At 53.4% G+C, this 24109-nt stretch overlaps 1 protein-coding gene across 2 annotated transcripts in view; it reads right to left on the bottom strand.

Annotated features, from left to right (window-relative positions):
- Positions 1 to 15827: 15827 nt before the first annotated feature.
- Positions 15828 to 24109, bottom strand: part of KMT5B (lysine methyltransferase 5B) — a 33743-nt gene continuing 25461 nt past the window's right edge. For both annotated transcript variants that reach the window (XM_044919198.1, XM_021685584.2), the window contains one exon: positions 15828 to 17703. In XM_044919198.1, coding sequence (XP_044775133.1) covers positions 16199 to 17703 — 1505 coding nt within the window. In that variant the 3' untranslated portion in view covers positions 15828 to 16198. The remainder of the gene's footprint in view (positions 17704 to 24109) is intronic.

Below are 24109 nucleotides of genomic sequence, written 5' to 3'. Positions count from 1 at the left end.
CCAGCGTCCGGCTTCTACCTGCTGGGAGGGTCTCTCCTCTTAGGGGTACCTGTCATCCCTAGCCTGGACAGCCCTAGCCCTGTCCCCACCCACCCCACCCCCCCTTAGTGACCGACTTGGAAGCCCCCCGACCCCACTGGGCTTGAAGAAGCCACTCAGAAGTCGGTGGAACCCCACTGGCGACCCTCCGGTGTGATCTTGGCCGGTCTCAGAGCCTCTCAGAACGCCATGTAACAGGGCAGAGTGAGAGAATGAAGGCGAAAGTGGAAGGCGACCTTGGAAGATCTTCTGGGGCCTGGGAGGCTGTGGCCGGACCTTCCTCCCAGCCCCGCAGTCTGAGCCAAATTCCAGGCCCAGCTGCTGTCCTTGGGGTAAGGAATCCCGCCCGACGGGATTCCTGCGCCACTCCCCTCTCGGCGAGAGAGGGTGCTGGGCCCCGGGGCAGGTGCAGGGGCCGGAGGGGGGGGGGGCGGGGCAGGGCCTGAGCCAGGCCTCCATCGACCGCGGGGCCACCCTGCTCTACGAGCCCCCCAGCCCCGCCGGGACGTGGCCGGAGTCGCACCCCAGTGTTCGGTCCGCTGACGGCTGTCCGCGCTCCCTCCCACTGGCTTGACGAAGCTGCCATTGCAATTAGAGCAACAGCAACACGGAACCGCCCCGGGCCGGGCCGCCAGCCTGGGACCCGGCAAAGGTTCCGGGCCCCGGAGCCAGTTCCAACCCGGGCTGCGACCAAGGCCAAGGGCCCGCGAAGCCTCCGCAAAGCCGCGCGCGCCCCTGGAGCTCCTGCCGTGAGACCCCCACCCTCTCCGGGCCCCTCCACCTCCTTCACGGCGCGCACGTGGCAGGTGCTCGGTGACTGTTCCCTGAATGAAGCAACTGAAAGATGCGCGAGCCGCGGGCGCCACGTGGCCTGAGTTCTCACCCCGGTTCCATCCTATTTGCAATCAGGTGATTGTTCTCTTGGCGCCTCTGTTCCTTGCCTGTAAAATGGGGACAGCAAGAGCCCCTGCCTCATATGGTTGTTAGAAGGATTAAATGAGTGAATAGTAAAGAGCTGAGGACAGAACCCAGAAAGAACCCTGTGTTCACATCTACCTGCCTGACCCCTGCAACCCTGGCCTCTGTGCTCTTGAACCCTCGCCTGCACCCTCTTTTATTTTATTTTATTTTTTAAAGATTTTCTTTATTTGACAGAGAGAGCACAAGCAGAGGGAGAGAGGAGAGAGAGGGAGAAGCAGGCTCCCCACTGAGCAGGGAGCCCGATGCTGGACTCCATCCCAAGACCCTGGGATTATGACCTGAGCCGAAGGCAGACGTCCCTCACCTGCACTGTCTTTTAAAACACTTTTTAAAAATTGAAGCATAGGGGCGTCCGGGTGGCTCAGTCATTAAGCGTCTGCCTTCGGCTCTGGTCAAGATCCCAGGGTTCTGGGATCGAGCCCTGCATGGGGCTCCCTGCTCCGGAGGAAGCCTGCTTCCCCACTCCCCCTGCTTGTGTTCTCTCTCGGTGTCTCTCTGTGTCAAAAAATTTAAAAATCTTCAAAAAAAAATTTTTTTTTAAAATAAAAATTGAAGTGTAGTTGAAATCCAATGTCATGTGAGTTTCGGGTGTAGGACATAGTGACTCAACAATTCTGTACCTTATGTGACGGTCACCACGGTAAGTGTAGTCACCATCTGTCACCATGCAGTGTTATTATAATATCATTAACTATCTTCCCTATGCTATCCTTTTCCTCCTTGTGACTTATTTATTTTATAACTGGAAGTCTGTGCCTTCTTTTCTTACACGGATGCCAGCCACCATGCCCTGCTCTCTCTCATCACCGGAGAGACCCACCCTGAAATTTGCTTTGGAGCATCCCACTCTGGGTCTTCCAGCTTCAGCTCTGCGCTTAGAGCTCTCCACCAGAACCCTCCCTGGCTACAGTTTTCTGACTCCTTTCAACCCTCCATGCATGGCCCTAGCACGATCTGCCCTCCAGCAAGCCCCAGGGTGGATTCCACCCCTCATGAACACACGCCGCTCTTTGGACAGAGACGCTGAGAGTACTCAGTGTATAGTTCAGTAGTGTTAAGTAAATTCACAATGGGGGCTCCTGGGTGGCTCAGTCGGTTAAGGGTCTGCCTTCAGCTCAGGTCATGATCCCAGGGTTCTGGAATCAAGTCCCGCAGGAGGTTTTCTGCTCAGCAGGGAGCCTGCTTCTCCCTCTCTCTCTCCCGCTGCCGCTCCCCCTGCTTGTGCTCTCTCTCTCTCTGTCAAATAAATAACTAAAATCTTTTTTTTTTAAGATTTTATTTATTTATTTGAGACGGAGAGAATGAGAGAGAGAGAGCGCACATGAGAGGGGGGAGGGTCAGAGGGAGAAGCAGGCTCCCTGCTGAGCAGCGAGCCCGATGTGGGACTCGATCCAGGGACTCCAGGATCATGACCTGAGCCGAAAGCAGTCGCTTAACGAACTGAGCCACCCAGGCGCCCTAAATAACTAAAATCTTAAAGAAAAAGAAATAAACACCGATACAGAACACAGTATCCTGGTCTCTTCCTCCAGAACCTTTTCCCAAATTTCATCTTAAAGGCTGCCAGTGATGAGATATTCCCCCTTTCGTTGACCACCTTTTCTCAGCTTGGGGTGGGACCCTCTGAGTCCTTCGCTCACACCTCTCAGGATCAGGAGGTTTGGGGGGGCAGTTAGCTTCTGTTCTACTTCCTTGGTCCCTCCCACCTTTGCTTGTTCTGGGGAGCTTAAGCCCCATCCTACCAGGCAGAGATCACCGTGGCCACTGGGGGTTTGCTGAATGTCTTCCCAATCTCTCTGAGCCTGTGCCTTTAGAATAATTTTGTGTCCTGCCTTTTTTTTAAATTTTTCTTAAAATTATATGTGCACCTGGGTAGCTCAGTCGGTTAAGCGTCTGCCTTCGGCTCAGGTCATGGTCCCAGGGTCCTGGGATTGAGCCCTGCATTGGGCTCCTTGCTCAGCTGGGAGCCTGCTTCTCCCTCTCCCACTCCCCCTGCTCGTGTTCCCTCTCTCGCTCTCTCTCTCTCAAATAAATAAATAGAATCTTAAAAAAAAAAAATAAAATTATATTGTTGCCTCAGCAACAGTAGATGGATTAATGGATGGACAGAACAGGTGGATGGATAGAGATAGGATATGACAGCTGTAGTAGAATATTAGTTATGGCATCTAGGTGAAGAGCATGTAGAATTCACTGACCAAGTCTTTCAAATTTTCTGCAGGTTTGAGATTTTTCATAACAAAGTGTGAACATACACATATCTTAAGAACCAGTAATTGCACTCCTGGATATAGGTCTATATATCGTACCGATAGAAATGACTGCTTATGTCCAGCAACAGGCATGCATGAGCGATACCGCTCGTAATAGCCCCAAAGAGGAAACAATGCAAATGCCCAACAGGAGTAGAATGTATAAACGGACTGTGGTATATTCCCACAATCGAGTACAACAGTGATGAAGAGCACACGCCACGGGGCGCCTGGGTGGCTCAGTCGGTTAAGCCTCTGCCTTCGGCTCAGGTCATGGTCCCAGGGTCCTGGGATCGAGCCCCGCATCGGGCTCCTTGCTCCACAGGGAGTCTGCTTCTCCCTCTGCCCTACACCCTGCTCTTGTGCTCTCTCTCAAATAAATAAATAAGATCTTAAAAAAAAAAAAAAAGAGCACACGCCATGCTGTGAAGGACTCTCATGGACATAATGTGGAGCACAAAAAGACAAAAGGGGATACACGTATCCCGTTTATATGAAGTACTAGAACAGCAGACTTTGTCAGTGGAGTTAGAAGTCAGGGTAGTGGTTTCCTCTTAGGCAGTATTGTTTGGGAAGGGGCACGTGGGAGCCTTCCGGGGGCTGGAAATGTCCTATGTCTTGAGCTGGGTGGTAGTTACATGGGTGTGTATCATGTCCAAAATAATTGAGTTGTATGTTAAAACTTGTGGACTGGGACACCTGGGTGGCTCAGCGAATTGAGCGTCTGCCTTCAGCTTAGGACATGATCCCAGGATCCTGCGATTGGGTCCTGCATCGGGCTCCTTGCTCAGCGGGGAGCCTACTTCTCCCCCTACTTGTGCTCACGCTCTCTCTCTGATAAATAGATGGATAAAATCTTAAAAAAAAAAAAAACAAAACAGCAACTTGTGGACTTTGTGTAAATTATTCTTCAACTGAAGTATCTATCATGAACATTTTCCCGAGTCATTTGAAATGTTCTTTGAAGATTCTGGACCCCTGGGAAGGGGAGGAAACTTGGTTTGGAAAGAAAGAGAAGCTGCCGCACAGCCTGGGCCTCTAGGAACAGGCTGCTCTAGGAGCCACTGTGGCCACCACTGATGCCACCAGGAACAGTGTCACTGTGGGATCCTGCAGCCACGGCCACCAGAAAGAGCTCCCAGGGGCCCCTGGCTCTTTATGGAGGAATGCACAGGCCTGAGCCTCGGGGCTGGGGAGTGAAGGGCAAGGCTTCGGGGGCCCCCACAGTGGGAATTCCACACCGCAGAAGGCACATGCAATGTGGGCCAGTGGTTCCTACCCAAAGAAAAGTCATATGATGCCAACGAAGTTAGTGTTCACTGAGCGCTCCCTAGGTACCAGGCCCCCGTGCCAAGCTGGTCATTGCAAGGAACGTCACGCGGCCTATGGGGCCAGTGGTGAGGAGACAGGCATGGGGAGGTTTGGTGATGGGCCCAGGAGCACGCAGTGCGGGGCAGCATGCTACGCCACACAGGGATGACCAATGCGCCTGGCCTCTTTCCAGCCCCCTTGCCCCAGACTATGGCTGCCCTGAATGCAGCGCCCAGAAGCCCAAGAATCCCCCCAGGGTCCTCTGCAGCAAAGTCCAGGATCCAGTCCTGCATGAGGTCTGGGAGGCTGGAGGGAAGCAATGGTGGTGATATAGGCTTTGCTGTGACATTTGGCCAGAGATTTCTGGGGGTCTTCCTGTGGCTCGCCCCCTCGTGGCGCAGGGTCCTGCAATTGCTGCGTGTCCTGATTTCCGACCACCCTGGGTCCGGGGGATTGCCTGCCCTTGGCTCTCCCAGCTCCTGCAGGGGTAAGCCCCCGGTGCCGGGCTTCCACGGCTCTCCGTGCGCCTGGCTGAGCCTGGCTTGAGACAGGACTTCGTAAGAACGATATTAAAGGAAGTGGTTGGGGTCTCTGGCTTTTGAACAGAAAAACTAGGGTTCTAAGCCAGTTCTGTCCGTTCTGTGGGACACAGGGCTCAGTCCCAGGACCCTGAGATCATGACCTGAGCTGAAGTCAGACGCTTAACCACCCGGGCACCCCGGGTCTGTAGTTTTGAGTTGAGTCTTAGTCTCATCTTCCTCTGGGTCCTTATTTAGAACACAGAGTGGTGAGGTCTACCTCACAGTCCTGAGGGGAGAATTCAAGATAACACGTGGCAAATCCAAGCCCAGTGCCTACACTTAGGGGACAACTGACAATTAATTGTTATAATTATCATCCTCCCCACTTAGCAGATGAGAACAGTGAGCTTGAGGAGGTGGCGTCCTTTGCCACGGATAAGCACAGCCAGGAGGTGGCAGGGCGTGGGTCCAAACCCAAGAGTGGGCGGACCCGGCTCCTCGTCTCTTGCTGCGCCGCAGGCCCTAAAGCGAGCCTGGTGTGGGCCAGGGTCCCAAGGACGGGGCAGCAGGATGAAGGGGGGCCGCCAGTGTGTCTTCACTCTCCCGAGGCTGCCCATACAACTATGCCTGTCTCACCTGGGGCCCTGCCAGCTTGGCCGCGTTACAGGGCAGGGGCCAAAGCCTACTGTTGACAGAAGCTCAGAGAGGGGCAGTGCCCAAAACCAAGCTCCACGGACACTTCCTCCGGAAAGCCTTCCCTGCCGTGCCGGCCACCCTTCCGGGAGGCCTCCTCCGCGTCCCCTGCTCTGCCCTCCCCAGAGCCCCAGCTGAAGTGCGTCTCCCTGGCCGACCGTGGGCCGCCTGGGGGCAGGAAGCGGGGATTCCCCGGTGGCCAGTGTGTGCCCAGTGTAGATCATGGCACAGAGCAGGTGCTCAGCAAACAGCCTTCGGAAGAACGAGTGAGGAAATGAGTGAACGTGTGGAAGACCTGACCGCACTGGGGGGCAGAGGGGGCAGCTTCAGAATTGGGTGGCGCTAGGATCAAGCCTTACCTGGGCAGGTAGGCTGGCAGGTAGGGGTGGGGCTGCCCCCAGGGCCCCTTGTCTCCCCCGGGCACCCTGCAACCCCCCTGCTGTCTTGTTCCTCCTCGAGGTGCCCCTTAGTCTCATGCCTCCAGCTTTGGTCCCTGTCGGAACATGCTTTCCCTTCTTGCGCCCAGGGAAAGCGGTCAGCCCCGAGGAGACATGCAGGGCCGTGCTTGCTCTGTGCTGGCCCAGCGCACACCCTGGCTGCACAGATGGGCCCCAGCCTGGGGGCTGCGTGGGAACCCCGGAAGCAGCAGTGTCTGTGCCGGCAGGTGGGCTGGGGGCCTGGCCTGGGGACAGCGCGTTCCTTCCTGGCCAGGCCACCACCCTCGCCGGGCGTGAAGGCCATGACAGCGGCAGCTGCCCGCACCCACGTGTCCCTTAGCCACCAGCCCTCCCCATCCCAAACCTCGGGCCGTGTCCCCGGACCCAACTTGGAGCAAGTGCTCTGCTCCCCACTCCCGGCCCTTTCTCCATTGGGAATCATGGGGCAGGATGAAGCAGTCCTGGGGCTCAGGTGGGGCACAGCCGTTTTGCCTAGCGTGGCCTCCTGGGCTCCCCACTTCACTGGGGGGGGAGGAGAGGGTGGCCCAGGGGCCCCCGTGGCTGGCGGCAACCTGAGGCTTTGGCTTTTCTGGGTGACCTGAACCAGCGGACCAAAGGGGACGAGAGGCTGGAGCGTGTCTAGGGCTTCTTTCTCCGGGGAGGAAGCCCCTTCCCCATCAGCCTGTGCCATGCCCAGACCTTCCTGGGTTGACACTGTCAGGCCCCAAGGACCCCATGGGGCTAGAGGGATCAGTACTGAGCCAAGAGATCAGGGTGGCAGTGGGGTCTCTGAGAGGATTCAGGAGGTGACATCTGCCAGAGGTCCGAAGGCTCAGAAGTTGCTGCTCAGGTGAGGGTGGGACCGAGAGAGGGTCCAGGCGGAGGGAACAGCAAAGACTTCCTAACGCAGGCGAGCCCCAGGGCTACTCACCAGCCTCACCCCTCCTACTTGAAGCCACAACCCACCAGGGCCTCCCAGGGGTCCCTAGGAACTAGCCCAGTATGGAGGAGTCCTGGGGACTCCATGACATTGGTGACACTCCGAGCCTCGGGCTCCTCCCCCTCCCAGGAACAGTAATGGGGATCCCAGCCTGCCAGGCTTCGGTGTTCCCAAAGATGCAAGAGAGACACTCGGAGCCTTCACCTGGTGCTCTCCAGGGCAAGAACGGACTCATGTCACTGTCTGGGGGGAGGAAGGGCAGACAGGCTGTGCCCCACCGGTGCTGGCCAGGTTCTCTCTCCCCAGCCCTGCTCCCTGGGGCAGCTCCAGGGGCTGGAGGGAGTTGAACATTAACCTCTTTGGTGAGTGGCTCCAGCTAAACAAACATGTGTTATCACAGGTCAACAACAGCTACCTCCCTGGCCCGGCCGCCAGGCTGACTTTTTATGTATGTATGTATGAATTAATTATTCATTTGGGAATCATAAGCAAGTCAAAGTGACTATCACTGAAGCCTCTGTTCAAAGATCCTCCAGCAGAACTGCCCCAGTTTTAAGATGAAACAATGTTGCACTTTAAGATGAACTAACTTGCAGGATCCTCACCAAAGACAAAAAATATATATATATATATTGCTTCCATCTGTACTTTTCTTGGACTAAAAGCATATGCAGAAAAACTCTACTTTAAAAATGAACGCTGCAGGGCACAGTGACATGGTCAAGTACCTGCTTTTTTTTTTTTTTTCCTTTAGCCACGACCCTAGAGAAGATGATGTCTTGTGCGTGGACTACATCCGGCCACACCTGAGAACGGAATTAGTAAATGTGTCGGGTCCAGGGCAAAGGACCAAAGGGGACTGCTTCGGGATGAGCAGGGCGGGCCTCTCAGGGGCGGTGGCTGTGATCAGTTGGTGATGGACGTTCTAGATCCACTGGACGAATTCCAGACAGGAGACATGGCATCCGACAGCTTGTACCAGCGCCCCCGCCTCCAGCGTTCCTTGCTTCTGCTCCGGGGCTTCCGTGGATGCAGCAGCAGCTAGCGGCTTATTCGCACCCCTTGCTTTCTTCTCTCTCGCTTCGGCCTGTGCCTTTGCTCGTCCCCCTCTGGTCTGGCTGTCCTGGCGCAGAGGTCGCTAAGAAGAGGCGCCAAGGCCCAGGGCAGCACCTGCCTGTGTTGGGATCCGGGCAGGACACCTGCCACGGCCAGCAAGGGGGCTCAGGCTGTCCCTGCTGCCCTCGGTCCCGTCCCCCTCTCTGTCCCTCTGGCCTCCTGGGATGGCTGGGCCAGAGTTGGGGCCGGGAGGAGGGTTGGGGAGCCCAGATGGGGCTGACTGGGCGAAGCCAGAGAAAGAGCACAGCCTGCGGAATTGGATTCCAGGAGCTGGAAGTGACCGGTAGCGGCCAGCCAGCCACCGTGGGCCACACCGCTGCCCAGGCTCTCTTTTGCTGTTTCATTTAATCCTCAGTGAGGTGGGCACACACTATGATTTCCATTTCACAGAACAGGGAGCCAAGCCTGCCAAATTAGGAAGTGGTGTGGGCTGGACTTGCCCTGAGGGTACCTGACCAGAGCCCTGGCTCCTAACCCAGTGAGTCCCTGTCTCCCTCCCATCCTCACCCAGCCTCCCCAGGGCTACCTGCCCCCTTCCCCACCGCCCCTTAAACCTTCTGGATTGGCCACACCGAACTTCTCGGCATCCTTCCAGAGCACATCCTGTCCTCCCTTGTCTCCACGACTCCAGCGGTCCGCTGCCTCTCTGCCCCCTGGGCTTATGAACTCCTATTTGTACCAACTCCCCTGGACCCTTCTTCATCTGCCCGCCACGTTGAACCCTGCCTCGATCCCCCAGGAGCAGTGGCACCTCCTCGGATTCAGTCCCCTCCAGGCATGTGTCACACTGCCTCCCACTCGTGAGGGGAAGAGCTGGGGGGGAGCTGCGCCCTGAGCCCCGGCGCCTTTTGAGTGCCCTGCACCTATCTGGTGCTCAAGGTTAGAAGGTTGTCAAGGGAGCAGACACGACCAGAAAGACCCCTGTGGAAGGAGGAGAGGAATGGGGATGGAGCAGCGTGCTGGCAGCGGCCAGAGGAAGAAAGAACTGGAATCCTTGTACGTCCTCCGTCCTCCGTGTCCCCGTGGAGACCGGTTCCAGGGGCGCAGCAGTTTGAAGTTGGAATGGAAAAGGCTGTGATTGGAGGCTGTTTGAGCAGGTGTTAACTGGAGAGGGCGAAGGGCAGAGGCCCAGCTGAGGCCCAGCTGAGGCCCGTGAGCTCACAGACGCCAGCTAGCCCACCCTAACTGCTGACGTGGGGATCATCGGGGCCCTAGGTGGGGGTTCACGGCTCTCTCACTTACTCCTCAGCAACGCCAAAGTCAGTGTTGGCCGTAACCCCTGCTTGACAGGTGAGAAAATGGAGACCAGAGAAGAACAGCGTTCCATCAGAGCCAGGGGAGGGCGGCAAGACCCACAGCCCTCTGCCCAGCCCACAGGGGCTGAGCACTTCCCGGAGCGGCTCTGGTCCATGTCCTTTGCTCTCCCTTCTTACGCCAAGAAAAATGAGGTTTTCACTGGCAAGAGGAGGAAATGAATGTCCTTCAGTTTGGTTTGCGGGAGTGGGACCCGGGCAGGGCCTTCTCCAAACTGCCAGCGGCTGGGGGAGAGGTAACAGGTGCTTCCCATCAGCGTCCGACTCCCCACCCCACCCAGGGGTGTAAGGAAATCACACGCAGTGGGGTGGGGAGTTAGATACACAGGAGTGGACTCACTCCCCAGCCTTGTAACTCTAGCTTCCAAAGTGCATCCCCTGAGAAGACAAGTGTCCCAGGGGCCTCCGTGCTGTCATTGGCGGGGGAGGCAAGAAGTCTCCTGGTCATGTAGGGTTCCTCCTGGGAGGTCACTGTCGAGATGGGGTCAGCGGCTCACGCAGCTGGAAGAAACCTTGGACTTTCTCTCGGCGGTCTCCAGGCCTCCTCTTGCTTGACTCACTCAGATAAAGACAAGTCCACGAGGCACCTTGTACACTTTTCAAGCCCCCTGAGTCTGTCTGACTAATGGGGGTAGGTCACCATGCTTATCTGCAGGATAACCTTTGGACAAAGTTCTCCTGGCCCCACATAACTGCATGGAAAGGAGGATAAAAGGCTGTGGCTGCCATTTGTCCATCCACAGAACTTTCCAGAATGAACCTGGGGAAGGTGGGGCCTTGTGACACAGGCTGGCCCCAGTGACCCTCGGCTCTGGGACTCTGGCTGGTGCTCTCTGGGCATGGCTCCAAACGCACCCAGGACCTTGGAGCTGGGTCTGGCCCTGCTGCTTGCCGGGACCTGTGTCTGCGTGGCCTCAGGCAGCCTGACTCATTCACTGAAACAAAATTTCTGAGCATTTACTCACCTCTCCGGGAGGCTCGGCAAGGCTCCCCCACACCTGAGGAAGGTACCTCCCCGTGTTTATCCCCTACGGGCTGCTTCCGGCAAGTGTTGACGTGGTTCCTGGGACTCCCAGGGAACGCTGTCAGGGGTCATCTTTTTTTTTTTTTTAAAGATTTTATTTATTTATTTGACAGAGAGAAACACAGCGAGAGAGGGAACACAAGCAGGGGGAGCGGCAGAGGGAGAAGCAGGCTTCCCGCCGAGCAGGGAGCCCGATGCAGGCTCGATCCCAGGACCCTGGGACCATGACCTGAGCCGAAGGCAGACGCTTAACGACCGAGCCACCCAGGCGCCCCTGTCAGTTGTCATCTTGAGTGACCTCAGTTTTGCCCAACGTCTTGGTCTCCCAGAACAAGGACACTCTCGACCAGGCCCCATCAGGGACCTTGCCATCATTTAAATGCAGCCCTTCCGAAGTTCTTGAGGCCGCTCTGACCTCAACCTCTTGTCTACCCACGTGCTTGTCTAAGGCTGGACTGTTCTCTGACCACAGGAGCACCTCCTGGCCTCGGGTGTCTGTACTGTCCCTGGCCAGGGGCCCACTGAGGCCATGGACTCATTCTCTTCCCTAACCTGCACACTCTCCGGGGCTCTCCATTCGAGCCCTCTCCTGCCCCCCGAGCCCTCCATCCTGCCGTCTTCTGCAGCCCCCCAACCTGGCTGAGAGCCTCACACCCGGGCTGAGAAGTTCCACCCCTCCCTACCAGCCCCCTTGGCTCCAGGGGTGTCTAGAACACCGTCTGGTACCTGGAAGTTGGCTGGTAAAGATTTCTGCAATGCATTATGCCGGTTTCTAGAGTCGGCTTGCTTTTCCTCTCTCGATTTTAAATCTTAGTGCTCCCGAAGCTCTGGGGGCTCTTACCTCCTCCTCACTCTCAGGTGACCTCGCCTCCTGTTTACAGACAATATAGAAACCCTCATGCTGGAACTGGCCCCCCCCACAGGCCCACCTCTTTTCCTCTTGTTACCAAGGAAGGTGGACCCAGACTAAGACCAGCCCTCCGCCCCCAGACTCTGAATAACTTCCCCACCTTCCCTTTTGGGAACTCATCCCCTGTGGGAGCTCCTCGTCTCACCGTCTCACCGCACCATCTCACCGTACTTGTCCTTCGTTAATGCCCTCCTTAACCGCACCTCCCCTTCCAGCTGTGATCCTTCTCTCCCTCCCAGCCAGACTTCTCCCCCCCCAACCCCCCGCCCCAGTCTGGCTCCTCCTGGAAGTGCTGCCCCACTGCCCTCTCCCAGGTCTCCCCAGGTCGGGGGTGGGGGGAGGGCCCAGAGGCTGTCTGTCCTCCTCCCCCAGGTCACCTCACCTGCTCCCAGGGCTTTACTCACACCCACACCGAGGCCTCTCACCTCTTGCCTGCCCCCCCCCTCCCGTCCCCACACTAATACAGAACAGGGGTTCAACATATATTAAAGAAATGCAACCTCACTCCTGTCACTCAGGATAGTGCTGTTCGGGATCTCAGACTGGCCACCCATCTGCAAATTCCCCGCCGGCCTCCGCCACAGCAGAGCGGACTCAACTGGGGGGGTACCCCCAAAAGAGGGAAGTCACAATCTACTGAACTTAGCAGAAAAACTCACACATCTGACAAGAAGAAAATAGGATCTGGTAACAGACAGACTTTTCTCTTAAAGAACATCACCCAAGTCATCACAGGAGGCTGCAGGCCGTCTTCGGGCCTCCAGATTGAAAGCTTTCCGGCAGTTTCCATGAACACAGACAATGGCCTGGGAGGAACGAGCGAGTGGCAGAGGTGCAGGAGGGGGTGGGGACAGCCCTGGCGGGAGGCCTTCTTCCCAATCCCGCCCATCCACACTCCCTGCCCCTTCCCGAGCGAGCGAGCGATCAAATCCGGCTTTTCCTCTGGGCCTCGTCACTAGCGAATGCAAGCAATGCCCACGCTCTTGACCTCAGGGAGGGAGAAGCTGGAGGCCGCGTCACCCTCGCAGGCCCGGGCCGCGCTTGCGGGACCCCCGGGGCTACCAGAGTGCCACTGGGCTCTGCGGCAAGCAGGGTGGGCTGCACGCCAGCGACAGAGCCGGCACTCCACTCGAGGGACAGAATCACACCAGGGCTCCGGGCAGCATGCTGCAAGCTAGCTGCACCGGGTGGCGGAGTAACTCGTTTCAGAGAGAAAACCCGAGACCGGACGCCAGCTGTGTAGCCTTTCCCCACGCTGGGACATCAGCGCTCTCCAGTCTAGCCTGCACTGCCCCGCTGCCCGCCTCGCCGGGCGTCCACGGGGACTTCGGGGCGCCGCAGAGAGGCCATCGGGGGCCGCCAGCTCGCCCGGGGCCACTCGGATGCTGCAGGGCTGGGCAAACTCCGGCTCCCTGGCTCCTAAGCCAGGCCTACTTCTCCCCTCAACTAGGTTTTGCTGCAGTAACTGGGAGGACAGAGGACCCACGCCAGCCCCAGATAGGCCAGTTTCGTCCCATTCAGCGAGGGCAGAACCCCAGTGCTCGGGAGTTGCATACTGTGGGGTTGGAGGGCCGCGTGGTCTGAGAGGAGCCTCTCCGTGAGACAAGGACCGCTTTCCCGTTGTCTTTTCGACAAAAGGAGCGGCACTGCAAGCCAATGGAGGCCGGGGCGCGGGCCACGCCACTCGCAGATGCTGGAAAGCCTCCGAACCTTCGACTTTTACAAATTCTACTTGAAATGAAAGCCTTGGGGAGAAAGGCACCACTTCGATCTTTTCTTCTCAGATACAGCGAACACCGGCCAAATTGTTTTAATTTCCGAATTTATTAAAATGATTAACCTCAATACTCCAAGTGCATGTACAAAATATTTGTAAAAAATGTTTTTAATGAAACGTTAAAGAACTTACCTCAAATGCTGAAAAAGTCCTTTTTTTTTTCATTCTTTCAGTACAAGGAATACATTGTATCTCAAAGGTATTACAACTCAGCAAAACAATTTAAAACAGTAATTTGAAAAATGATTGAAAATTGAATACTTTACATGTATTTTTATGATCATTTCCTAATTCTTACAATGCCAGAATCTTTACGAATCATTGCATAAGCTCAAGCTCAAAGTTGTATGGAACGCAACCTCTTCCAAGTGGTCACCCGCGTGTGGCTCTCGCCATTCCACACGGTGAAGTTCTACGGTGGAGCCCGAGCAGCTCCGAGGTCCCTACCTGGAAAAACGGAAATCAGGTTTCCCTGGAAGGCGGCAGCCGCGGCTGCCCAGCGCTTGTGCACCCCGACTCCCGAGGCGGGGACGCCCCCGGGCCCCGCTGCTAGGGCCCACGGGGAAGGTCAGTCTCGAAAAGCCGAGGCCGCAATCAAGTTAACACAAACATAAATAAGTTACTAAAATTAAGCTTAAAAATGGAGAAACGTGGGAAATGTGGGATTTTGTGACTTTTTCCTTAAGATGGAGATTCCTGAAATGGCTGTTGTTGGTATCCCGGGAGACGGTTCGAGATTGAGGCTCTGAACCTCTTCGACACGCCCCACGCTAGGCCGGGAGTGAAAGAGGTGGCCCACCGCTCTGTGCTACTTTGCAGACACCGAGTCTATGCTCGACCTTCCTTAATGGCACGAGTCTCACACTCCTCCGAGGGACAACGTGAGGACTGGACGTGGTCCGCAATGCGCTCCGAGGGCCTCGGGACAGAGCCCGGGGGGGTCGTCCTGCTTCGCGAGGGGGAGAACCACATGCGGAGCGGGGGGAGGGGGGCCGCCACACCACTACCCGAGGGGCTGACCTGCACGGGACAGACGGGAACGAGGCGACGTTAAGACCACACAAGTAACTCCTTGAAGAACGTGAGGAGAAACAAAAACTCTACGTTGCCAACACTTTTATGAATATTCTTAATTTCTATGTGGAACCCCCACTGGCAATCGTTTCATGGGACTCAATTTAAAGGGTGTCCCCAGAACCTGGAAACCGGCAGGAATCACCTGGGAACAACAGTAAGCATTGAGGTTTTCTCCACTGGACTTTTCGTCACGGGCAGATTCCTTTCACTATCTTAAGACATGGGCTACTTTTCGATAGACATACACGAATCCCTTAAATCGATTTTACTCAGGAACGCTGTGTATCTGAAAGTACACGTACACATTTCCCAGAAATAGAGACCCACTGGCGTCAAACACCTGCTACAGCTTTATATTCCCAAATTCTTTGTCCAATGATTTGTAAAATAATCCAGAGAAATGAAAGGTTGGTATTGAACATAAAGTAGTAATCAAAAATTTGCTCATTAAGTTACTTAAAATTAATTTCTCTTCTCAAAGTGCTTCAAAAAAAGAAAAACAAATTAAATCTGACTCCTCTTTTCGCTTAACTGATAATATAGTCAAAAAATCTTTGATATTTTCATACATAAACTAACATAAGCCAAGAACTCCCACTGATGCAGTGCTTAAAACTATATATTTTATAATTTCCTATTTTATTGGCATGAATATTTCTAAACTTAAAAACCTTCCTGGTAAGTTCTTTTAATTTCTTATGACAAAAATTTCTCACAACACACAAATATTTACAACATATACATTGTTTTCAGTTCTTTACATTGAATTTCAAAGACAAACATTTTTATAGGTTACCACAGAACAAAAGCTGTGACTCATGTTTTTATTTCATAAACTATTATAAGTTAAAGTGAATAGAGTTTTTAATATTCCTTGTAGCATTTTACAAGTGCAACAGAAACCTTGAAGACCCAAATTAAGAGAGCTGTAGTTCATTAGATAAATGTTGCTTGTTGTCATCACATTGTTCACAGCAAAGTTTTGAAAAAATAAGCACCAATCATTCTTGCAAAGAACAATTTTATCTAAAAGGATTGAAAAGTGTTAAATACAAGGTCTTTAATTTACATGACAAGCAATAAATACGCTGAATTGGAACTCATCCTGCACACTGCTACCCTCGTACATATAATGTACTGAAAAGTTAGCGGTCACGCGTGTAATTGTACTTTTTTTTTTTTTTTTTTTGAGAAACCAATTCGACTCCCAACCGATGGTTTGCTCTTTTAAGCAAGGCCACGCACAGTACACCTGGGCCAGCAAACAGTGTGAAACCGACAGGACTCCGAGGGGGAGACATCTAGCAAAGAAATCAAAAAGCCAAAGATCATTGCTGGTGATGTTAGCATATACTAGAAAACCTTAATATGCTGCTACTATGATTTGTTTTAAATTATTTTTTAGTCATATATTAAAGAGCCAGTTGATGCTCTTGGTTTAAAAAAAAAAAAGAAAGAAAGAAAGAAAAAGGAAAAGAAAATTGTGTAGCCACATTATTGTTTTCAACGTCCCGTGTGGAAAGTTGCTATCACTGTACAATTTTGCTTGAGCCTTTATTTTACAACGGGGCTGTCCCTCTAACTCAGAATTGCACGTTAAGAAGGCTATTTAAAAAGTACAATAAAAATTTGCACAAATCAGACTTGGGGAGAGTCAGTGCGCTGTACACTTTCTACAGTATGACGCTGCTAAGTGGAGAGAGAAGGGAAGTGCGGCCGCTAGAACGTCTCGGGTGAGGAATAACTGACTGGAATTTGTTTTTATTTCTTTAAAGGAGGTTTCCCAGGCCGGACTGAGCCCAAGAGCTTATGCGTTGAGCCTCAAGGACTGGTCTTCTCTTCTCCGGGAAGAAATGTCAATGTCTATGGAGTCCTTCCCGACTATCAGCCGCAGGCGCTTGGCTGGAGGAAGAGGAATGAAGTCGTCCTCGAAGTCCTCTTCATAGTCCTCGTCCTCCTCGTCGCCCTCCGAGGAGGAGGGCTCATCCGTGCTCTCCTCCTCGTACTGGCTGTAGTCGTCCACTTCCATGCGGGACTCCAGCAGCGAGAGGGGGTCGCTGCAGCACAGTCCGTTCTCGTGGAGCCCCTCCGAGCACGGCCCCCGACCCTCCTCGTCCCGCTTCAGCTGGATCTTTAGCTTTGTGGAGCTGCTGCCCGACCCTGAGTTAAACCCATTATTGAGCTTTGCTACATACAGATTATTATCGTTTTCGTGGTCTTTACTTAACTTGATGCTTATTTTTGAAGAACTCGTGCCATCGCTCTCTTGGTCGTTTGTCTTGCTGCTGCTATCGTGACGCCTACGAAGAGTCAATTTGGGAATCCCGGAGTTATTCTCCAGGATCAGCTGTGCATCATACCTCGTGATTCGCCTCTTCTTTTTACTTTTTGCAGTTCGGAAGCCGTCTTTCGTTCTGAAGCCGTCGGACGTGACGACCGAGCCGCCGCCGCCGCCGCCGCCGCCACCGCCGCCGGGCGAAGGAGCCCAGTCCGCGTAGCTGCCGGGCACCGTCTCGGGCTCGGGGGCGCGGCGCTCGGCCGGCTCGCAGCGGGTCGCCAGCACCTCGGGCGCCACGCCGGCCTGTCCCGGGCAGTCGTGCCCGGCGGCGGGCTCCTCGGCTTTCGCCAACGGTTTCACCAGCTTCCCTTGCCGCGACTTCTTCTTCGACGCGCTGCCGTCGCTCCTCTGACACTTGGCTTCCCGCTTCTGTGCCGCCCCGGGAGCCAGGCCGTCGTCGGGCGCCGCGGGAGCCGGCCGCTCGCCACTGTCCGGGCAGGGTCCCGTCGAGCCGCTCTGAGAGCCGTCGGACGCGCCGGGCTCCCGCGGGCTGCCAGAAGGCTCCCTCGGAGTCAGCCTCGCCCGCGCCGACCGCCGGGTGGTGTAGGTGCAGGGGGCGCCGTCCGCCGGCGACGGGCCTCGCCCGGAGCCCGCTCGGTGCTCCCGCGCCGCGTGTCTGGTTAAGCACCCGCTGGCTGCCGCGGCTTGAACTGGTCCCTCGGGCTCCTTCTCTTTTTTAATGGGTAAGTTTTTATACAGAACTACTTTGGGCTCTTTGAGTACTAAGCTTCCCATCTCGAGTTTTCTCGAAGCACTCTTTTGCTCCAGCCGTTTGCAATGATTTCTTAATTTTATCTTGGAAAGTAAAGGCTTTGCAGGCTTTTTCAGTTTCTTTGGTACCCTGGAATTATTTATATGAGTTAGCTTAGATGAGGTAGAGTTGGAAGAAGCTGGAATTCTTGACATAGATTGCCTTGTCAGTGTTCTGCTCTTGCTGTTCTTTTTCACACCAACTGAAGATTTTCGGTTAGGAGCTGCAATTAAGGAGAAAAAAAAAAAAAGGATGAAAACCAGCCTTGGTAACACAGGAGTGCTCAACACAACGATGCCCAAACCTGTCAGCTATGAAAGGTTCGCATTATACCCGCACGTGCAAGATGGACCCCGGTGGGTCTCGGCCGGCACACGGGCACCCCACACCACCCTCCTGTAACTTCCCAACTGCTGCCTCCGATTTATGGAGCATCTATGCGTTTCCCACACCAAGGACCTGGACTCCACTCTGAGCTCGTCCATAATCTACCACGATACTTGTCCACAGTATTTCTTTTCCCGAATCTCTTACCACATAGAAGATTTGAAGTAAACTTGAGGAAAAATCAGATTTTTCTTTCACAAATTCTTAACATCATCATTCAAAATAGGTTTCTAAAACCCATTACTCATTAACTCAAAGGAAGTATATTACTTGACCAGTAATACAGAACAGAAATATATTATTAACGAGCTCTAACAGACACTCTATCACAATGGCTTCAAACAAGCCAGAGAGACCCAAAAAACCATATATTGTTAATTCCACAACGAACCGCACTCCACAAAGTTCTTGCTCCCACTCCGTGAGGACCAGCAGACTTCCAAGGGCGGCAGAACTTACTTGGCCCTGTCCCTCCAGGGACCACCTGCTGCCAACAATCAAACTGAGGCGGGAAGAAGCGTGCTGCTGGAGTTACATTCCTGGGACAAAGGGGGACCCAACTTCCTCAGGACAAGCATACAGAAAGGCTATGATGACGCCACAGGGAAGGGCCAACCTGAGGACCAACAGGACCGCTGACCAGTCTCAAAAGGCTTACAGGTGACTCAAGTTTAAGCTGCTTCCACAGTGAGCATGACCTTACCAGGGGCTTTCTGTTGTCTTTATGTTTTTCTCTGCATTGACATTTGGGACCTGTATGTAGAGTGTTTTACAGGAATCCATTTCTCAATTACTTAGTCTTCCCGGCTCCCACCTGAAAACCTCTTCCCCATCAAACTAGCCCTTTCAGTCATTCACTAGGGAAGCTGAGATGACCAAACTGTTACTCCCCACTTCTCTCAGAAAACAGGGAGAGTAAAAAGCGACTATGGGTAAACCGAGCACACTGCCCGACAAAGACTGCTGCCGCCGACATGCCCAAGGGCTGCCAGGGCGACTGTTGTTCCTTCTGCATGGCTAAGCAAGTAAGTTACCATTAGTTAGTTTTTACTGAGAGAAGAGCAAGAATGCATTACAAGCATTCCAAAAATATCAAACCACCAAGAATAGAAGGCTCTATACTCAAAAAGGGTGTCTCATAAATGGCTTTGGGGAACCCAAACCAACACAGTTCCCAGGAGTGAGAGCCCCTGATCGGACCAAGAATGTGCTTATCCATGTGGGCTACCACCCCAAGGCAGCCACTTATTTTTAGAATAGTAGGAGCCGTGGTTTGGATACCGTTCAATTGGAGAACAACTGATGTAGCATGAATTGGAATTATACAGAACTAGCTGGAAATTATTTTTTTAAATACAAGGCTGCACAGGGCATTCTTTTGTTAAAGGATTTCTTCATGCTCACAAGGCTTCCTACAAGGTAGACTGAATAGATGTGCTTGTTGATGTAAATGCACTTGGCTTTCTCAAATGTGGCTGTGAAGTCCTTTGGCTCAGACCAGGCTCCTTGAGGAGGAGTCTATGACCAAAATCAGTGGTTCTCAGCCTTACTTTGCCTTTTGCCATCCTGTTCTCATTCTGTACCTGCAACTGCCCCTTCACAACGAAAACATACACACCACATGCTGGACAGCAATCCCGCTGCAATTTGGATCCGGCTTGTCCCTCTAATGAGACGGCCTTTGCCAATCTTGGAAGACCTTGTCATGAAATCCAGCAGGCACTCTCTAGCCCTTCTCCCTCTTCCTTTCTCTGCATAATGTGACACTGCTAGCCATTTTTCTTCCTGAAAACTCCTGTCCCATTGGCTGCCCACAGGGGCACTCTCTCCTGCCCTCCCATCTGCCCCTTCGACTGCGCTCCTCAGGCCCCTGCTGTCCTAGACCCTTTGGAAACTACACATTCTATGGGTGACAGGCACCCACCCCCGCCCCCCCGCATGGCTCTTACCACTGATGCACTGGCAGCTCCCGAGCCACTTTATCTAGCCTCCCTCCTAGATTACAGATCCGAATCACCCAAATGCCCGCTGGCATCTCGATCTTCCCCTGAGGATGGACTCCTCATCACAGTCAACGTGCCCAAACTGAACTCACCATCAAGCTTCACGGCTGTCCTCCTCCTAAATTCTCCATCCTGCTCAGTACCACCACCATCCACCCAGCTAGCTGCCCAAGCAGACAGCGGGAGGTCATCCCGGCCTTTCCCTAACTGCCTCACCCAGTTGGCCACGTGTCCCGTGGAGCCCACTCCTGAGGAGCCCCTGCGGCCATCTACTTCTCTCGCTTCACAGTCCCCTGCCTGAGTTGTGGCAACAACTTGACTCCCTCCCTTCCTTTCCTCACCCCTCCCATTGCTTCCCCAACATCCCGTTCTCTACCCTGTGGCCGGAGTGAATTTCCTAGTACAACATGTCACTGCTGGGCTTCAAAACTTTCAATAACCTAATGCCCTAAGAATAAATCCAAAATTTTAAACAATGGTCATATCCCTCCTTCCCACCCCCTACTCTAGCCATGCATGACACACTTTCCTTATTCGAGTCCTACGCTCGTCCCCGTTTCTCCATTCATGAATTCCCTCTGCTCTGAACATGCTTCACTTGCCCAACCTCTTACCCCCTGTAAGACTCCGCTTAGGAAATGCTTCGCTCAGGGAGCCTTTCATGACTTCCTACAAATGACAGGTCTCCTTTCCTCTGTATTTTCAGAGCACCTGAGATTATCCTTACTCTGGCTCATATTTTAAATCCATCAGGTTGAGTCTCACTTTATGGGGATTCTGAATCCACCCCTGCTTCCAATGGATTCCTTGCTAGCCGACTGCAGTGAACGACTGACAAAGCACTTGTGTTTGTGTTCTAAACTGCACAAAATAGACTGTATTCGATGCTATGTATTCTTTCGACACAGAGATCTCACTTACATATGTTCATGTATTGGTCAGTCTAGTCTTTTGTTTTAAAAACAGTATCTCAAAAAAAGCCCAGCTAAGAGGTATGCTCAAGTCAAAGGTCAGAAAAGACTGAGACAAACTGGGCAAGAGAAATGTGAGCAATGTGACTAAGATGGGAGCCCCATGGGCGCCAAGGGCTCTACTCTCCCGGACGGGTCTACACTGTCCTCCGGGGTTCAGGAGGATAGTGACGGTAGGCGTAAGGAGGAAGACAGGAGCCACGCTGCAAACTAACGGAAGTCTGTCCAGAGACTGAGGATTCTGACTCAGTGGAGACCAGGACACCTGTGGCCACTCTGGCCTCCAGGCTGCTACACCATGGGCAACTCTCCTGCCTGGCGGCGTAAACCTAAGACAGTATTTTTAGGTGGAGATACACATTCTTAGCAATTATTATATACTGGTGCTGTGCAAAATGGCCCAACCGGTATGATCTCAATCCTAACACGCATCCTTTGTAGTGCTACTAAATCCATGTGACAACCAAGCGCGTATGGATAAGCGCGCCTAAGATTGTCCACCGGTAAGGGCAAGAGATGGGGGATTTGGACTGAGTGAGATCCGTGGCTCCAGATCCACTGTACTAAGTATGCCACAGAGTCACAGTGTGGGCCTCTGCCCCCGGGGGTACAGGACCCACACGGCACGGCCCTCACTGCCATCTCATGGTGTCCTCCGAATCGCAAGGCAGCCCTGCGTGGGCCTCGAGAATTACAGCAGGTACAAGAACAGCAAAACAACAGCAAAGCTCCCCGCGCACTCAGGCTGGGTTCTGTACTGGAAAAGCCCCAGAAATGCACACTATCAACGTGAACCAAGGGAACATGAGGGCCATCCACAGCCTGGCATCTTCAGAGCGTGAAGATCCAGAAAACCCTGAGTAGGACTTTAGAGTTCAGTTCAAGTTTGGCAGGCACAACAAGCATCTTCCATCTGACGTGACCAGCACAGACCGGCAGTGGCTGCCTGCAACAGGGTGTTGGAAAGGACTCCGGAGTAGTCTATAGGCCCAGCAGCAAGGAGTGTTCAGATCAACAGTGAGGTCTGACACAGCTCCCAGTGACAAGTGGGTGACCCAGTTCACTATCTCTAGGATAGGCGCTCCAGAGTTAAGATAAACTTATTCCACCGGCCTTGTCTTCTGGGTCTCACACCAATCTGTGGCATTGGCATGACTCACACCCCGTATCACAGCACTGACTATGGGGGGGGGGGGGTGGCCCAGCCACTGAGGCACCAGAGGCCTAAAACACCACAATCTTCTCATAACGGCATTATAATTCAGGCTTGTGGACTGAATTTGTGAAAATGATCTCGTCTCCTCTTTCCAGATGCTAAAGCCAACAGTCAACTTGGGGCTCCTGAGACACCTTTCAGAAAAGAAATCTGTGCAGAAGAAATAATTTTTCTCCCAACCAGGCAGAAATGTTTCTTTAGAAGAGTACAAGCTGTTCAAAGCAAGCAGTCTCTGCCCCCTGAATTCTAAACGCACGGCAGGGTGAGGATGGCAGCTACGCACGGAGAAAGCACCCCGGATCCAGACGCAACCACGCCGCCCCCTCTGGGAGACGCCCGGACAGCCCTGGCTTTGCTACCAGCTGCGATCTCAAAGAGTCTTTCTTTCAAACAGGTAGGTTATGGTCCAGACACAGACACCAAAAGAAATCCCATCTGAAAGAATACCTGTGGGGGCCTGCAAGAGCAGTGCTATGAAGGGGACCTCGTCTAGGGCGGTCTCAGAGAGGACGGGTGAGAAGCCTCTCGCTCCTCCAGAGCACAGAGCCGCATCTGTCAACTCTACACACGGCCCTCAAAGTTAGCTCCATCGACCCTCCAAGTCCTCAAAACCATAATCCTGCAGAAAGGTAATTTGAACAAAGTCAGCCCCCTCCCATCAGCCATCACTGGGAAGTGCTGCATGTCTGCTCAGTAACGCTGAGACCACGGCTCAAAGGGATTACTGGTTCGCTCTGAACCCGAGCAATGGCATTTATAGTCTGCTCTGCGTAACTGTGTACTTGTCGGATCCCAGCACTAAGGCGTAAGCTGCCTGAGGGACGGGCCTGAGTCTCATCCATCTTGTATCTCTCCAACAACTAGCAGGCTTTAAGTATTTGGTTTACTAAGAAATATTCCCTAGATGGTCACACAGTAGTCAGTACACTCTCACAAACTACCTACACATTATGCTCTTTTTAGCCTCCATGGTGTACTGAACTCGGTATGTATACAGTAGGAATGGAGTTAATGCCCCCCGTGTCAGAGCCATCCGGTGTGGGCAGCGTGGTGGCCGTGTCCGTGCTCTGTAGTGTTTCATGCACATATTTCTAAACCGGGCTTCACAAGTCTCCAGTTTCACCAAGGAACCAGACTCCGAAAACAAAACGTTGATTATGTTCCATTTATTATTAGAACCAACAGTCAACAGTGAATGACGGGCTAACTGCGCTCTTTCTGCTCACTTGGGACATGAGAGACTGGACAAGGAACACAGCACTGCTCTTCTACTACGGGGCTGCACCTGGCCTCTGACCGTCCAGCAGCAGGTGGATGCAGGAATTCACGGCAGTGACAGTCACCATCATGGGAGAGGCCTTCCCTTCTCTCCAGGGTTTTCTGCAGGGGAGGGGTGCACCGTGCTGGGCTGCAAACGTCTGAAGGTAGGGAGAGGAGCCTCAAACAACCCAACTTCAGAAGGCTCAGCCAAGTACCTACGGCCACCTGGCGTGCTGAAACGGGCGTCCCTAGGGATCACCGAGTCAAAACTTTGAAACTTTATTCCTGTCAGAAACAAGTCAGACTAAAGAGCCTACAGCTTTAGTGGCAATGAGAGGAAACTGGTGTTACCCAGAAGAAACCGGCAGCCATGAGCATGGTCCCAGGACTTCAAAGCTCCACAAACATGACGCGTTTCCTTTTGCCCGGCTAGGCTTGCTTCGCTTTCTTTCCTCTTTATGCTCCATTCTCTCTGTTTCCAGTTTCCATACGGTCTTGCCCCACGCACAACTGGTATCTTAATGCTGGCTTCTTCTTTTCACCTCTCTTGCTGCTTTCAGTGGTGGCTAATGCACCACGTCACAGTATGAGCGACCTTCGAAATGCTCCTCTATCACAACTCTGAGTCTGGTAACTGGTGGTTTGGTGAACGGGCTCAGTTCAGCTTGAAAAGGGCAAGCAAGCGGTAAAAAGGTGGAAGCCTTGAGGCCAGAGCTATGAACTGCCCAGGCTGGCATCACGCGTGCTAACGGACTGGCTTGGCGCAGGGACACGTACGTGCCTCTACGCCTC

This window comes from Neomonachus schauinslandi, chromosome 11 (assembly GCF_002201575.2).
Source record: "Neomonachus schauinslandi chromosome 11, ASM220157v2, whole genome shotgun sequence".
Taxonomy (NCBI): Eukaryota; Metazoa; Chordata; class Mammalia; order Carnivora; family Phocidae; genus Neomonachus; species Neomonachus schauinslandi.
Note: the sequence above shows the minus strand (reverse complement) of the source record. Positions and strands in the feature narration are given on the sequence as shown.